This window comes from Mustela putorius, unplaced genomic scaffold, assembly GCF_011764305.1.
Source record: "Mustela putorius furo isolate JIRA1106 unplaced genomic scaffold, ASM1176430v1.1 tig00000129_pilon_pilon_pilon, whole genome shotgun sequence".
In the NCBI taxonomy this organism is placed as follows: domain Eukaryota; kingdom Metazoa; phylum Chordata; class Mammalia; order Carnivora; family Mustelidae; genus Mustela; species Mustela putorius.
This window is the reverse complement of record NW_025421290.1, coordinates 16,769,690-16,784,862: the sequence shown is the minus strand read 5'-3', so window position 1 is coordinate 16,784,862 and position 15,173 is coordinate 16,769,690. Positions and strand designations below refer to the sequence as shown.

Sequence of the window (15,173 nt, the reverse complement as noted above, 5' to 3'; positions counted from 1 at the left end):
AGAAGTTTGGGTCATTCTATTTATTTCAAGTTGGAGCTTAAGGAGCTTATTTTTATACTGCCTTACAGCTTTAAGTCCTATACTAATGTTATTTAAAAATTTTTTTTTTCTAAAAAGGACAGCAGTGGGAAAGACTAATTAAACTCTATAGGGGCTTTTAAACAGTTTTATTGGATTTGAAATTAAATAGAGGCTTGGGGAGGTTGTTCTGGGGACAATGAATGGATAGAAGTTAACAATTGTTATGGATTGCTACTGAGGGGGAGAGCACTGGATGGGTATGAGGGGCACACGTAGCTTTTCAGAAGGCGAGGGAAACAGAGAAGTTTCAGAGCCAGGCAATAATCCTTGCTGTTTTGAACTTTTCAAAACTAGACTGTATTTATGAATGCTGACTGTGGAGATCAAGGGTGTAAACTCCTCTCTCTTCCAGGATGTGAGTTTCTGGTGAATGGGGACACCCTAATAACTATATGACTGAATGAAAATAGGCAAATTCAATCCAAAAAACAGAGTAACTCTATTGCTGCAAGGCTTTCTGGTGGAGGGGCATTCAAGCAGCAGGTGCACGGACACCTTGGTACCTTAACCCAGAGGAGCCCAACCGAGTTTGTGATTTAGGCATTTGAAGCATCGTCTCCTAGTTCTGTGTCTTGATATCGATGTGAGAAATCTCCTCTACCCCCCAGTTCCTGAGAGCAGCTGGCTAACACAAGCATCTTCAAATGAAGGGTCGCTGACTCACTCTTACAAGTCTGGAGTCTGGTGCAAGATTTTTTCCAGGTTCCACACTGTCCAGGCTTACCCGACATCAGCTTCTGATGTCCCACAGGCTTTTATAGATGGTCCTTGCAAATACACACAGAAATCCCCCCAAATTCCATTTCTTATTATTTATCCTAGTACAGAGTTTTCAGATTGAGCAAAAAGACCTATCTCCAGATAATCGTGAAAAAAAAAAAAAAAAAAAAAGCCCAGACAAATGCATAACTACAAAGAACCATAACCGGGAAAGTCACAGTAGGAAAGAGCACGGTCAGTGTTCACTCCAAAGGACTTAAGATGTATGAGTTTGGACAGACTGAATAACCTGCTGATTTTGACCTAAATAAATGACCCAATGGTAACAAAAGCTCTATCAAAGAAATTGGGCCACAGCCATCAATTGCTTAACCCATGAATTTGTAACATTAGAAACCTTTCATAGTGGAGTGTAGGATACAAGGAAAGAGAGATGAGGTGGCATTTTGATCCATGGAGGGCACATGCTAGTTAATAAGTGTGGAGGGTTCTTTCTAATCCATGGCCTTACATTACCGGTTGGCCACATTCTCCATCTTGAAGATACATCTCCGACAGAGTGAGAGCATTCAAGAAGCTTAGAGAATTTAGAGTCAACCTCTGGTTATTCAGGACTTGACCCTCACTTTTGGAAATCATTCAGGATCCTGGCTTGTCTTCTTACTGACACTTAATACATCTCCCTCCCCTACCCCCACCCCCATCCCCCATCTCTTTTTGGATCTTTCCACAGCTCATTAGACAATTCACATAAAGGCTGGGCAAAGAATATGATGTGAAAAAAAATAGATGAAATGAAAATTTATAAAATTGACTCATTAATCCCGAATTTGGAATTGGCATGGGTAGGAAGAAATTGAGGTACTTGGCCAAACAACATTATTTTGGTTATCGATATACACCAACCAATGAATGAATAGTTATTTGCTCATCAACACTTTGAGTAATGTAACGATTTGGCTTTTTTGTAATTATAAACGTTGTTAAGATATTAAGAATGTGCCATTGGTTGTCATTTTGATAGACAATAAATTTGTCCCAAGTGATCAGAACAGGCCATATCTGTTCCTACATGCCTAGCCACATGGATCATTCTCTCCACTCCTAAACCCTTAATGAATCAAAACAGTGACACTGTACCTGTCCTGCGGTGTCATACAGTCCGAGCAAGTGTTGCTTGCCTCCCACTGTCACGGTAACTAGGGGAAAAGAGAAGAGGAGAGTCCATAAATGCAAGTTTTCATCAGGAGGCTTCACATTTCTCCACGCTAGCATCTTTCTGGGCGGTAAGGAGAAGCATATGCCTCACCCACGTATATTCTAAACCAAGCTGACCGCATGATTTCCAAATGAAAGGCAACCTTGGCCTGCAGTGAGAGCAGATGGGCTCAGCCAAGTTCCTAATTTTTCAGCTGAGATGAGTATTATTGGTGTCGTGAGGGCGCTCTGTAGGCTACTCATGGATCCCTATTAGGCCCTGGAATATCAAGCTCTTGAAAGGAAAAGGTTGCTGGAGCCTTTCTTGGTTTGGTTATTTTTTCCTTTTATTTCATTTGAGCCATGTTTCAGGATATAGAACTGTGTGAGCAACTTCTCTGTTTGAAATCTTTCTGCTATAGTCTGTCTCTGCAATGTTAATAAAACCATGAAAACCAAGACTAGTGACTCACCTATTTTATAGTCTATAAGGCAAAGCTAATAACGAAATGAGAAGGGCTTAACATTTATTTTTAAAAAGTTTTTTTTTTTTTTTAAAGATTAAATAAGTGCTTTAGCCCACCTGATTTATTACAATATTGAATGTTAGGTGCAGGAGATGTTGTCCGGTTTTGCTTTCATAGACCTGAAGGGTGTACATAGAGTGGAAAGTTGACAGTTTGATTTACCTAGCAGGCTTACTGCCTTGCCAAGTAATTGTGCCCCAAAGGGAGAAGTAATAGAGGGATACAGACCACTCTGAACCTGTCTGGAAATGAAATAGAGTCCCAACTTGAAACTAAACCGAGACGGATCACATGGAATGCAAAAGAAATACAACCTCATGGTGAATAGAAAGAGTGAATTTAAGCGCCCCCCTTTAATCTCTTTTTAGAAGAAGGAAGTAAAATGTGAGGGAGTCTGTGATTTTTTTTCGTAATCAAAAAATGTGCAAATACTGTATAAAAATGGTTTTTGGTTCCTCCAACCATTAGCTATGCAGGAAAGACAGATCTATGGCGGGGGAACCTTTGTCACCGGCTTCCCACCCCTGCCCACCACCCTGTTCTCCAGCCTGATTGAGAGCTGCTGATTCAGGACTGATTGGACCTGTATTGGTTCTCAGGTTCCTGGGCTACACGAAGGCTAAGTACCTCTCAAAGGCTCATCCTCTGAAAAGCATTGGTTTAAAAGCGCTGCCTCCCTAGACACCGGGATCGATGTTTCTCATCTACCCAGATCGACAAGTGTGCGGCTGGATAACGGGGCTGCAGCCGCTCGCCGGGAGCAGCTTTCAAATGTTGACCTGATGGACTCAGCTCCAAGCAACGCCGGCGACCATGCTGTCAGAAGAGGGGCTTCCCAACGTTTTGATTTCCTTTCCTATCAGGCGAGCAATGGGAATGAAGGTGAGACTGGGTCGCCCGAGCTCTGTCCGGACCCATTTCTCTCTCCCTGCATGCTTGGCGCGCGCTCAGATGTTCCTGAAGTCTGCCGAAGTGGTTTCTTTCATGACCAATTCGTTACCTAGTCATGGGTCAGGAATGAAGGGAAGAAATCCAACCATTACAGCATGGAATTTCCTGCTTTGGTGAGCCCAAGACAGGCGGGTCGGGGCTGGAGGGGGAGGGAAGGGCTGTTGTGGGGACCCTCCTGGCGCGTCCCGCGACCTGCAGGCCCAGGGCCATCTCCAGCGCGAGCACCAGATGCCAGATCATCCTCACGGCCCCCGTGGGCGCTGCAGATGTTCCTCATCAACGGCTCTGACTTCTGTTGTAGGAGTGCTGCGGCTCCTCCCTCCGGCCCTGCTTCCCCCTGGCCCCACCCTTTGCTCCCCCCTGCAGCCTTTGGGAGGACACTCCCACAGAGTTGGCCCTCTGTCTGTCCTTCCCAGGGTTTACGGGGTTCCCGGACCGCACTCAGTGTTGGGACTACAAAGCCCAGCTAGAATCCCTCCTGTCCTGGAGGGTGGGGAGGAGGGGTTCACCCGCAAGGCCTGGTGGGGCACCCAGCCACGTGGTAAACACCCTGCCTGGGCAGCGCGGAGGGCTGTGGGAGCACACAGTAGGGCCATTGCTGTTTTACTGGGCATGCGCGCACGTGTGTGCGTGCCGGCGGGGGAGGGACCATGCGCAGCGCACACACGTACACACGCATGCGCACACACGCAACGCGTGTCAGAGGAGGCTTTCGGGAGGACAGGTGTAAGCTGTGTTCCAGGGGTGGCCGTGAGTTGATCAGGGCACACTAGGGGAGGGACAGGGGTGGCTCACCAGCTACCCCGGGTTTACTGGGGGAGGTGAGGCCGAATAGGTGAGCGCACATCGCCCGGCGTACTAATTTAGACTTTTCCCCAAAGGCTTTGTAAAGCTACGGAAGTCCTGAATTCTTTCTCCCAAAGAAAGCGAAAGAGAAAGAATTGAAATAATTTCCTCGTATTAAGGATAAAAAAGGGGGGGGGGTGCATTTTTCAGGTGGAAGTCTCATCGGCTTTCAGCTTTGTTGGGTAACGGCTATCTACTCTGTGTATTTGGCCAGCCCTGGTGGAGGGATCCCAAAAGGAGGGGCAGCGCTTGTACCCCTAGCCCTGGCAATCACTGTTGTTCTCTCTTTTCTGCTCTTTCAGTCTCCCATTTTATTGGAGGGAGATAAGTGGATCCCACGGATGATGCTAGGGAACACAGAGGGACAGAACCAGGCATTCATCATCACAGGCTGTCCAGAGTGCAAATAGCTTTATGAGTCCTTATCTTAAAGGAGCAGTGGAAGCCTTATGGCTTGCCACCCTGTGTCCTACAAAGTTCTTCAATTTGGAAACACATGACAGCTGGAAAGGCCCTAGGATGCTGATAGTAGTGAGGATGAAAGAGCAGGATCTTCTAAGTCCCATGATTCCGTGTTGGACACCTACCTTTGCTGTTCACCATTTGTGTGATCTTGGGAAAGTCACCTAACATCTCTGAGCCCCGCCTTTTTTATTTGTTAAAAATGGGAATAACATCACCTACCAAAGAGAGCACCTGTAAAGAGCATATTAAATGAGAAAATGCCTGGCACACAGCCTGGTCTGTAGGAAGCGCTGAACAATTGTTGCTCTCCCCTCCTTCCCTTCAACAAAGGCTTCCTGAACCTTGAGTAAGGACAGGGACCTGTCTTGCTGTCCTCTGAATCCCCAGTGCCAATTAACTGGAACAAAATTTCATAGTGTTTGTGAATTATTGGTCACTTTTTTTTTTTAAACTTTATTTATTTGAGAGACTGAGAGTCAGATCACAGAGGGAAAGGGAAAGGGAGAAGGAGAAGCAGACTCGCCACTGAGCAGGGAGCCCAATGCAGGGCCCCATCCCAGGACCCTGAGATCCTGACCTGAGCTAAAGGCAGAAGCTTAACCCACTGAGACACCCAGGCGCCCCTACTGGTCATTTTCTACCCCCAAATGTTAGCTATTTAGATCTCTGTCTTCTATCTCCTGCTGGATAGGAAGACCTTGGAGGAAGAATTCCCATACTTCCTATCCCACATGGTACACAGCACAGTTCCTAGTATACACAGTTGAGGCTGAGCACATGGTACAGAAACGGAACACCAGGGGCAACTCAGGTGGAAGAAGTCCTTCAAAATGCACCGAGCTGCAGCTAGAAGCACCCTGGCAGGACATGGCCTGCTGGGAAGGTACAGCCAGCTAATCTGCCTGGCAGACCGCGGTCAGGCTACGGTCAGGCTACAATCCCAGAACACTGTCTATTCTTGGAGCTATTAGAGTTGTTTACTGAATGTAGAGGGGTTTTAAAGAGAGTGTGTCAGATGACCTGATAATGGCTCTGTTGGTTCTCTCAGTAAAGTGTGAAAAGTTGCCAGCGACCTGTTAAGATGTAAAATGAAGGCTTTCTTCTCCAAATCCTTTAAGATCTTTGCTTCCTTGTGGTTCTTTGCACAGACATGAGTGGTTAATTTTGTGAGCTGAACGAGGTGCTAATGAAGTCGAAGTCGGGGGTGGGGGGTGGGCTCTCTTGAGCATCACCCAGAAAGAAAATGTCCCGGGTGGGCTTGGAACCTGCTCCCCTTGGCATTTCAGTCCCCTTGCGTCTGGCCCCATGTGTCATTTGCAAACCTGGATGAGGAAGTGTTGGTCATTCCCTGAAAGCCAGGTCAGACCCTCAGCCCAGCTCATGAGCAGCACGAGGCACTTGATCCAAAGTCCCTCCCTTGTTTGATGGTGGGCTGGCCGTCTCATCCGCCAGGAGCAGTCTTTGGAAGTCAACTTGATGCATCAGTGATGAAGCCAAAGAACCGCAATGGTGGGAATGCCAGGTCAGCCGGGTGGAAGCTGCCCTTTCCTTCCCAGCACCTAGCCAGCTGTCCGCATGGCTCGTGTGGAGTGTACTCTGGGAGGTAGGCTGAAGCAGACCCAACGAGGTGTGCGCATGTAATACCATAAAGGTGCTATTTTGGAGGAAGAAAAACTAGGTGATATATCTAGCAAGAAATAGAATTTTAAAGAAGGTCAGAAACGTGGCTCTCAGGTAAATATAGGATGAAGATAGGTCAAAGATTTATTAACTTATTGATGAGGGAACCAGTAAGGTGACAAATCTAATGCAAGGAGCATTTTGAAGAACTGACATTTAGAGGTACTTAAAAAGAAGAGCCGTTGGAGGAAGTGACTAGGTTCAATGGGAAACTAGTTGTTGTTCTGTGAAAAAGATAACCTTCCACGTTGTCTTTTCTACTAAATGGGAATTCTTTGCGTGTCCACCTGTTAAGATTTATAAGTTAACATGCACCTTCAGAAAGTCCCAAGTTTTTAGTTAGCAGAATCACACAAAGGTACATTCCCCTAGATTGTTAGTCCCTGGGAGGAGGGTTGCCCCTACAAGACAGCGAAAGGAGAGTTTCAAGCTCTTAGGCTTATATCCAAGTTTCAGATAATTTTTGTTCATGTCTGAATCCAAGTCCATGCTTTGTGACTCATTTGCTGAGATGTTGGGCAAGCCAGTTGGTCTCTCACCTGGGAAATGAACAAATCATGTTTACCCTAAGGGGCCATAAAAAGTCTTTCTAAGTTGTTCATAGTCAGGGGTAATTATCACAACAGTCTGTCTGTGTCTAGGGGGCTGTAAGAAATGGAGAGTTTTAAATGAAAATTCTTGATCATGACTTTGATCATGCCTAGCTGACTGGACACCTTCAGGAGCAGCCTCACCTTTCCCCTCTCTGAACTGACCCTCATCCTCTACTCTTCTTCCTTTCTGGAAGAGCCTGTCTGGGGCAGTGAGTTATCTAGCTTCCCTGGCCACTCTTAGGAGCTGCCTGTGTGTGTTTGTGACCTGGTTGAAGCCTCAGAGTGCACATGTCCCTTTTATAAGGGACCAGTTCAGAAGCATCTGAGACTTTCTTCAAATTAAAGTAAGTTAGGGCATGCCTGGGTGGCTCAGTTGGTTAAGTGTCTGCCTTTGGCTCAGGTCATGATCCCAGAGTCCTGGGATCAAGCCCTGTGTCTGGCTCCCTGTTCAGTGGGGAGCCTGCTTCTCCCTCTGCCTCTGCCCTTCCCCACTGCCCATGCTCTCTCTTTCTGACAAACAAATAAAAATCCTTAAAAAAAAAAAAAAAGTAGGTTAGAAAACTGTATGAAACTAGAAATAAAAGATACATTTTCCTAAATAGGAATGTTGGTGAATTCCTTCCTGGTCAGTTTCAAACTTCCAGCATTTACGATCCTCTTTGTTCATGTGGCGTGAAACCTTTTTCACCTGTCTTCACTGGCCCACCCCAGCTAGCTCTTTCCCCTTCTTTGCTTCTTGTTTGCTGAGCAGCAGGCTCTCCCTTTCCCTCTACCCTTTTCCTCCCCTACTTACTCTCCAAATAAAAGTTGCCTGGGTATGTCTCTTATTTGATGTGCAGGCATGAGGTCTTGTTTCTGTAGAACACAGACCAAGGAGAAAACCCACCAAGCTACCCAAGAATCTGTTTGGATTCTGAGCTGAGGTCTTGTTGTTGTTATTGTTTTTGTTGTCATTGTTGGGTCTGTATATGGGTCCTACAAAAATGAGAATTCCATGTGAACCGGCTACCACATATCTGCAGGCATCTTCCATCCCTGGTCATGTTTTTTTCTCTTTTAGGCATTTAGGAATCATGACAGGGGATTGGGTTTGTAGTTATTTTGACGTGTAACCGCCCTGGATTTTAGGTTGGAAGAACTGGTTGAAACTGTGGACTTACTGCAAATGAACTCTGGGAGCTTGAGCAAGCCACAGCTTCCCTAAGTCTTTATTTTTCTTATTGGAAATTTGGGGAGCAAGAGAGAGCGTGGGTATGATGATTTCGTACAGCAGAGCTCACACAGGTGGAAGAAGGCATCACTGAACAAATGGCTTCTTAAAGAACAATTAACTTTGAGGACAGTGCTTGTGGGAACAAAGCTGCCTTGGTTCTGGGCATGGAGTGTGCGTCAGGAAAGGTCTGCTCTTGCCAGTACTTGTCTGATGATGGAAGAGAAGGAGGAGGAGGAGGATGGGGCAGAGCTTGTTTAGTTCTAGGACTCTTGGAGCCAACTGGGGATGAACACACTTATAGTATGTTCCTGTCAAGGGTTTTCAAGGAATTTCACAAAGCCATGATTCCATGACGTCCACAACCTGGAATTTCGGAGTTCTGCTTGGCCTCACTTTTCCTTCCACGACATTCATCCTGCCAATTCTACCTGCTTGGCAGCTTGGGAATCTGAGTCCTCTTTATTATCCTTGCAGCTGTCCCAATGCAGGCCTTACTTCCCAGGCTTGTCAATGGCCAAAGCTGCCTAATCCACATCCGGCCTCCAGACTCAGCTGCTGTGCTTTCCTTACTGCCACCAGAGTTCATGCAGCTGTGGCTCCCGGACATCTCCAAGATAAACTTCAAATACCTTCCAAGAGTTTACTGGCCCTGACTTACCCTTCCAACTCTCTTTTATTATTTTACCCTCCAGTGATCCACAGTTCTTACAATCTATTATACTCATGATGCCTTTGCTTAAGTTAGTCCCTCCGGAATTCTGGAAAAAGAAATTCTGGAATGCTCTCTCTGCACTTGTCAGTCTGGAAAACTCCCACAACCATAATACTCCCTTCCATAACTTGTTCTTGATTCCCTCCAAATACATGAAGCCTCTTTCTAGGCCTCCTTGCTCCTGGGTCATACAGCATTGCGTATTGTTTATTCTCGTGTCTCAGAGTTCAGCGTCGGCCTGCCCTGTAACTCCACAGATGGTGGCTGAGTGACTGATAAGTGCATTAAACTCTACCCAAGTGGAAGGTTTTCTCCGAGACATTTATTTTCTGTAGATGAGTCTTGGGCATTTTCCAGAGGGTCACCGTGAGCTTCTCTGTACAGTAATGGGCAGGATGGGGTCACCAGCAATGGTGTCCTCCGCTGGAGCTGGCCCACCTACTGTGAGAGATTGCCCTGGCAGTGGGGCTTTGCTGGCTGGGATCTGCGTTTGGAGCCCTCTGCCCCTTTTCCAGATAATTCTCACCAGCCTGGGGCTGCCGGATTCTAGACCAGCAGAGCATGTTTTTTGCAGGATCCCTGTATAAAGAGATACTTTTAAAAAATGCCAGCTTCTTCATAAATTGCTTGAAGAACCCTCATAATTGTTGGGTTGGCTGTGAAGTATGGTGGAATAGATGCCTAAGGTGGGTTCAATTATAGCCTTTTGACGCTGTGATCGAAATGTTTCGTGGCAGCCACCAGGGGGAGCCAGCTAAAAACACAGATTCCCTGGTTTCACATCCTGCCCCTAAGATTTTGACGGAATAGGTGTGCGACAGGACCCAGATGTTTGCTTTCTTTCTTTCTTTCTTTCTTTTTTTTAGTTTTTACAAAGATTTTATTTTTTCGTTTGTTGGGTAGGGGAGAGAGCACACAAGTAGGGGGAGTGGCAGAGGGAAAGGGAGAAGCACACTCCCTGCTAAGCAGAGATCTTGAAATGGGGCTCCATCCGAGGACCTGTGATCATGACCTCAGCTCAAGGCAGACAGACACTCAACCATCTGAGCCATGTAGGCACCCTGGATGTCTGCGTTTTAACCAAGCGCTTCAGGAGACTGATTGAGATCTGAACCTCTGTTTTCTCATCTTCCAGATGGGACTAATGACAACTTGATTATTCTAGAGTAATCCACTTCAGACAGGTGTGAATATTAGATGAAATAATATGTGGGAAAATCATAAAGTTTACCTAATGCTGCACAGATATCTTTTTGGCCATGTCTGACCTATATAATAGGAGAACGAGGCACTTTGGGTATAACGACACTCTCCCCTCCTTGTTTAGAAATAGTCACTGTGGAAATGCAAAGATCGGGTAAAGATGAAGGTGGACTGGTGTGTTCCTGTGAAGAATTTTCGAAGAATTATTGGCCCATAAAAATTCCATCAGGTACCAGCTATAAGTACTTAGAAAATATGATGGAAAGTATCCTTTTCAAAATGACAACAAAAACTCTAAACTGCCTAGTAATGTACAAGACCTTTCTGGAAAAAGCACTCTGCAGAGCAACATAAAAGAAGGGCATGGAGAAACACGGATCTGGACAAGAAACTCTATATTAAAAAGATGTTAGGCCTCCTCAGTTTAATAAGTTTAAAATAATTCCAATAGGATTTTTGAACTGGGAACCCTGCAGAGTGATTACAGTCATTATATGGAAAGTGAAATTGGTGAGGATAGCTAATAATTAAAAAATGATAGGATAAGTGGGTTAATATACATTAACATGTATTATAAGGTTATACTAATTAAAGAAGCATGGCACCGGCACGAGAATCAATGAAACGGAATAGGAATCTCAGCCATAGAGCTGATGCTACCTGCGTAAGAATTTAGTATATAAATGGCAGTGGAGAAAGATGAAGTAGTCAATATATTGTATTTAGACAGTTGGTTACTATTTGGAAATAAAACAGCAAGTGAACACCATAAAGAAAATGATCAATACATTTGATTTGAAAAAAAGAAAGAAACATAAGTGTACTGGGAAAAAATAATCGCGATATATGAAGGTTAAAGGTTATCTTTGATACATAGAGTATATTCTAATCAATAAGAATAATAACTGATCCAGAAGAAAAAAATAAAGAATATGTATAATTTACAAATAAATTAAGGGCCAGTGAATATTGGAGTGCAAATATTCAAGTTAAACAAGATAAAACCTCTGGCCTATCAAATTGACAAAATGAAGAGAGTGGCACCCAGTGTTGGTGAATACCAGAATGTGGAGGAAATGTAAATTGGTTCAAGTTTTCTGGCAAGCCATTTTTCAATATAGATCAAATGCTGAAACACGGGTCTGTCTCTGACTCAGCAATTCTATCTCTACGGTGTATCCCCAGGAATAATCATACATATGTACAACAATATATTTATATAAGACAATTGATCACCAAAGTATTTATAGTTGCTAACAGAAACCTAAAAGTGCAGTAATTGGGAATTGGGCCCCTTCAGTTATGGAGCAACCTTACATTGTAAACTTTTATTTTATTTTATATTTTTTAAAGACTTATGTATTTATAGTAGAGTGAGAAAGAGCTCTGGGGAAGAGGGAGAGGGTCAGAGAGAATCTCAAGCAATCTCCATGCTTCGCAAGGAGTCCAATGTGGGGCTGGATCTCCTGACCCTGAGATCAGACTTGATCTGAAACCAAGAGTCTGACCCTCAAAGGACTGCCCAACCCGGGCAACCCCCAAATGTAACCTTTTAAACAATAGTGAGAAGTGAGGTAAAATAGTGAGGATATAATGTCTGATAGAAAGAGATAAAATTCTGTATTTCCTCTATAAAAACATTTACAGAAAATGCTTTTTATTTTTTTCTGTACTTTGTTATCTTGAACACGTAAGTCAGAAAAAAAATGATATTTGGGTGCTCCTCAGTTGTGGTTATCGTTTTATGATTATCACTGTTCTATACAGATTAGATTAAATGTCATCTGGGTTGTCTTCTTCTTGGTTGCTGATGCTTTCCTTGTCTACCACTCTGACTGTAAGTGAAAGATCAAGACACCAAAGTGGGATTCAATCATAAACCATAGCACTGCTTCTTAAATTCATCTTCTCAGTATTTTTCAGAGCCTACCAACAGCCTTGTAGCTTTGTCCCTGTGCCCCACTCTTCACCAGTGCTCCTTCCGTACATATTTTAGTCTTCTTTCTGCCCACACAAGGAAGCCCAAGGCTTGTGGGGTGCTCTCCATTGGGCTTTGGAGGGGAGGGAAGCTGAGTAGTCAGAGGTATTTTCTTTCTTCCATAGCAGTGGGGTTGGGGATAGGAAGAGAGGGAAGGGGAAGATAATAAACATTTATAACTTAATATCTTTTCTTGTATCCCTGATACATATATAATGCAGCTGTTTGTTTTACAGGTCAGGGAGGTCGAACTCTGGTGTGATACTAACATCATGTCTTTCTCTTGAAATCCATAGATACTCAGGAGTTTAAACTACTATATTGTCAAGGACATCAGGGGTAGCTGGGATGGCAGTTTCTACCAGACCAGAAGGTTAAAGGCTCAAGGCTGAAAGGGGAATGAGAGATAAGATGATGGCACTCTTGAGTCGTCAGGAATCGGTCCAGAAGCAAAATGAGGTTGTGCTGGTGGGAGTCATGTGGACACAGGGTCAGGTGGTTGACAGGAATTTATGAATGGGAAAGGGTACTCTACCAAAGAAATGCAAGAAGGAGCCAGGTCCAGCAGCTGGAGGGCTCCCTCTCACCTGCCCCCTCATTGGTCTTCAGGAATTAAGGGGTTGGTGGCATAAGCACGTTACTGGTCCTGCTAAGAGTGAGCCTCTGGAAATGGCTGTTGGTTTTCTTGATGGGATTTGAGGCTTGGAAGGAACTTGTGCCAAAAATGAGGATTGTATAAAGAGGAAATTATAAACAAGTAATCTTGAGGCTTGGAAAATGTTGTGTCATTCCCCTGGGTCATCACTGAGAGGAAATTGACCTCAAAATGTAAGAGCATGAGTAAGGGGAGGGAGGCAAGTGATTTGGGCAAATGAGACCATGAAAAGAACTGATTTGCTCAGTAATTTATTTCAGTATTTCAGTAGATTGTACCCTGGCAGCTTGGAGCATAGTAAACACCAGTGTGCTTTCTTGTATATGGGGATTTCTGAGTGTCTTTCTGAAGTTCTGTGACCTATTTTAAAAGAAAGTGTGCTTCCAGGGGCACCTGGATGGCTCAGTCTGTTAAATGTCTGCCTTCGGCTCAGGTCATGACTCCAGAGTCCTGGGATTGAGCCCCACATCGGGCTCTCTGACCAGCAGGGAACCTGTTTCTCCCTCTGCCACTCCCTCTGCTGTGCCCGCCCTCCTGCTCTCTCTCTGTCAAATAAATAAATAAAATCTTAAAAAAAAAGTGTGCTTCTGGACCTGTGGAAGTATCTACTTTTGCTGCTGTCCGTCTGTCTATCCAGTGTAGGGGCTCATGCAGTCCTGGCTTTCAGAACCGCTGGTGGAGCTCCTCCAGACATGTCTGATTTGTCTGGATGAGCTCCCCTCACCCCGTTTCCCCTCCCTGGCTCAGTAACTGGTGTCCTTCTTTCCCCATCTCCCTTACCAACATCTGTTGTCCTCTGTTTTCCCCACATACTGAGGTTCTACAAATGATTAATAACTGACTAGACTGTGAATTCCTTACAGGCAAAGACAGACTTCTAGGATCCAGCAGTGTCTTGGAAGTAATGGGTATTTAATAAATGGGTATTTGTTGAATGAATGGATAGCCTAAAATCCACCCTCCCAACCCCCGAAGAGAGCATACATTTTACAGATGATCACACCAAACTGATAAATTTCTAATAGGGATTTCAGGAGGAGAGTCTGCAGACTGCTTTCCTTATACTCAGGAAATCACAGTAGAGGGTCCTGGTGATACTTTCTGGTGTAGAGGCCAGGAGACATAATTGTTGAATTGAAATTGATCAATTCTAGAAAACAAGGAAAGCTGTTGAGCTCAAGGCTTGGGCTCACTCCAAGATAAGACAGTGATGGCATATTTGGCTAGTTCCCAGCACTGACAGTTGAGGCACCCCTGATCTGGTATTGTGTGATATAATGCAGCCCTTCAGGTCTTCAGTTTCAGGGCCTTGGGGGAGAAGCCCAAGCCCTTGACCTCAGCGGCTCCACCATCACTCGCCACCATGCTGCCTGGGAGCCCTGTGGGGGCCAGCGCCGGCTCCTCAGACTCTGCTTCCTGATTTTACTGCCCAGCCAAGAAGGAGAGAGAAAAATAACTGAACACATCTAATTATGTTCCAGATAGTTTTTTTTTTTTTTTTTTTTTTTTGGAAAATATAGAATTAGTGAGGGATAAATGAGCATTAACCATACTTCTTGAGACAAATTCATACTTCCTTTGTCTTTTAAAATCATCACATTGGCTGATTCTTTAACGGTCAGCAAGAACTTTTCTCTTTTCGACTTTGGTCTAAAGTCTATGAAGATCAGGTCTTCTGGCTCTCTGTGAGTATGTCATTGGTGACTGGTTGTTATATGCCCCCAGGAAGAGTGAGAAGAGGTCAGCCTTGCAAACCAGTAAGTCCTGCCCCACCTAAAAATAGAAATGGCTGGAGAAAAGCAGAGATAGACAAGAAGGGGGCAGTGGCCTCATCCAGTGAGAGAAAATACTAAAGAAATGATTTATGATATTATTTAAAGCCTATGTGCTTTTGAAGTATTCAGGTGAGTGTATTTTTAGCAGATGAGAGAATTAGGATTTGGCACTTGCAAGCAAATGGCAGCCAGACACTCGTGATTAATAACAAGTATCTATTGGATGTCCCTTTGCATGTCATCACCCTGAATTCTGAAGGGTTTTCACCTTGAGAGTTATAGAGGCCTTGACCTTTTATTTAAGAGTAAGGAAAGGCAAGAGAATAAACTATACATAAAAAAATCCAGAGCCAGCAGCGGGGCTAGAAGGATTATCTAAAAATCCAGTCGGATTCTTCCTATAGAGTTGTGGGAATTTCCCAGTTACTCTGTCAAAGGTCTCATCTTCACATTCCCTTTCTTAGGAAATACTTCTTACCCCATCTCATGTCCCATTCTGATGCTGTTGTCTTTCTGGAAATAGGACTGGTGGAGTGACTGGAGGGCAGGAAATCCTAGGAGTGGGGAGTGGAAGGGG

At 44.5% G+C, this 15,173-nt stretch overlaps 1 protein-coding gene across 2 annotated transcripts in view; it reads right to left on the bottom strand.

Annotated features, from left to right (window-relative positions):
* The window catches only part of RHOJ (ras homolog family member J), a 79,845-nt gene that overhangs the window by 22,589 nt on the left and 42,083 nt on the right, over positions 1 to 15,173 (bottom strand). For both annotated transcript variants that reach the window (XM_004738893.3, XM_004738892.3), the window contains exon 2: positions 1,942 to 2,000. In XM_004738893.3, coding sequence (XP_004738950.1) covers positions 1,942 to 2,000 — 59 coding nt within the window. The remainder of the gene's footprint in view (positions 1 to 1,941; positions 2,001 to 15,173) is intronic.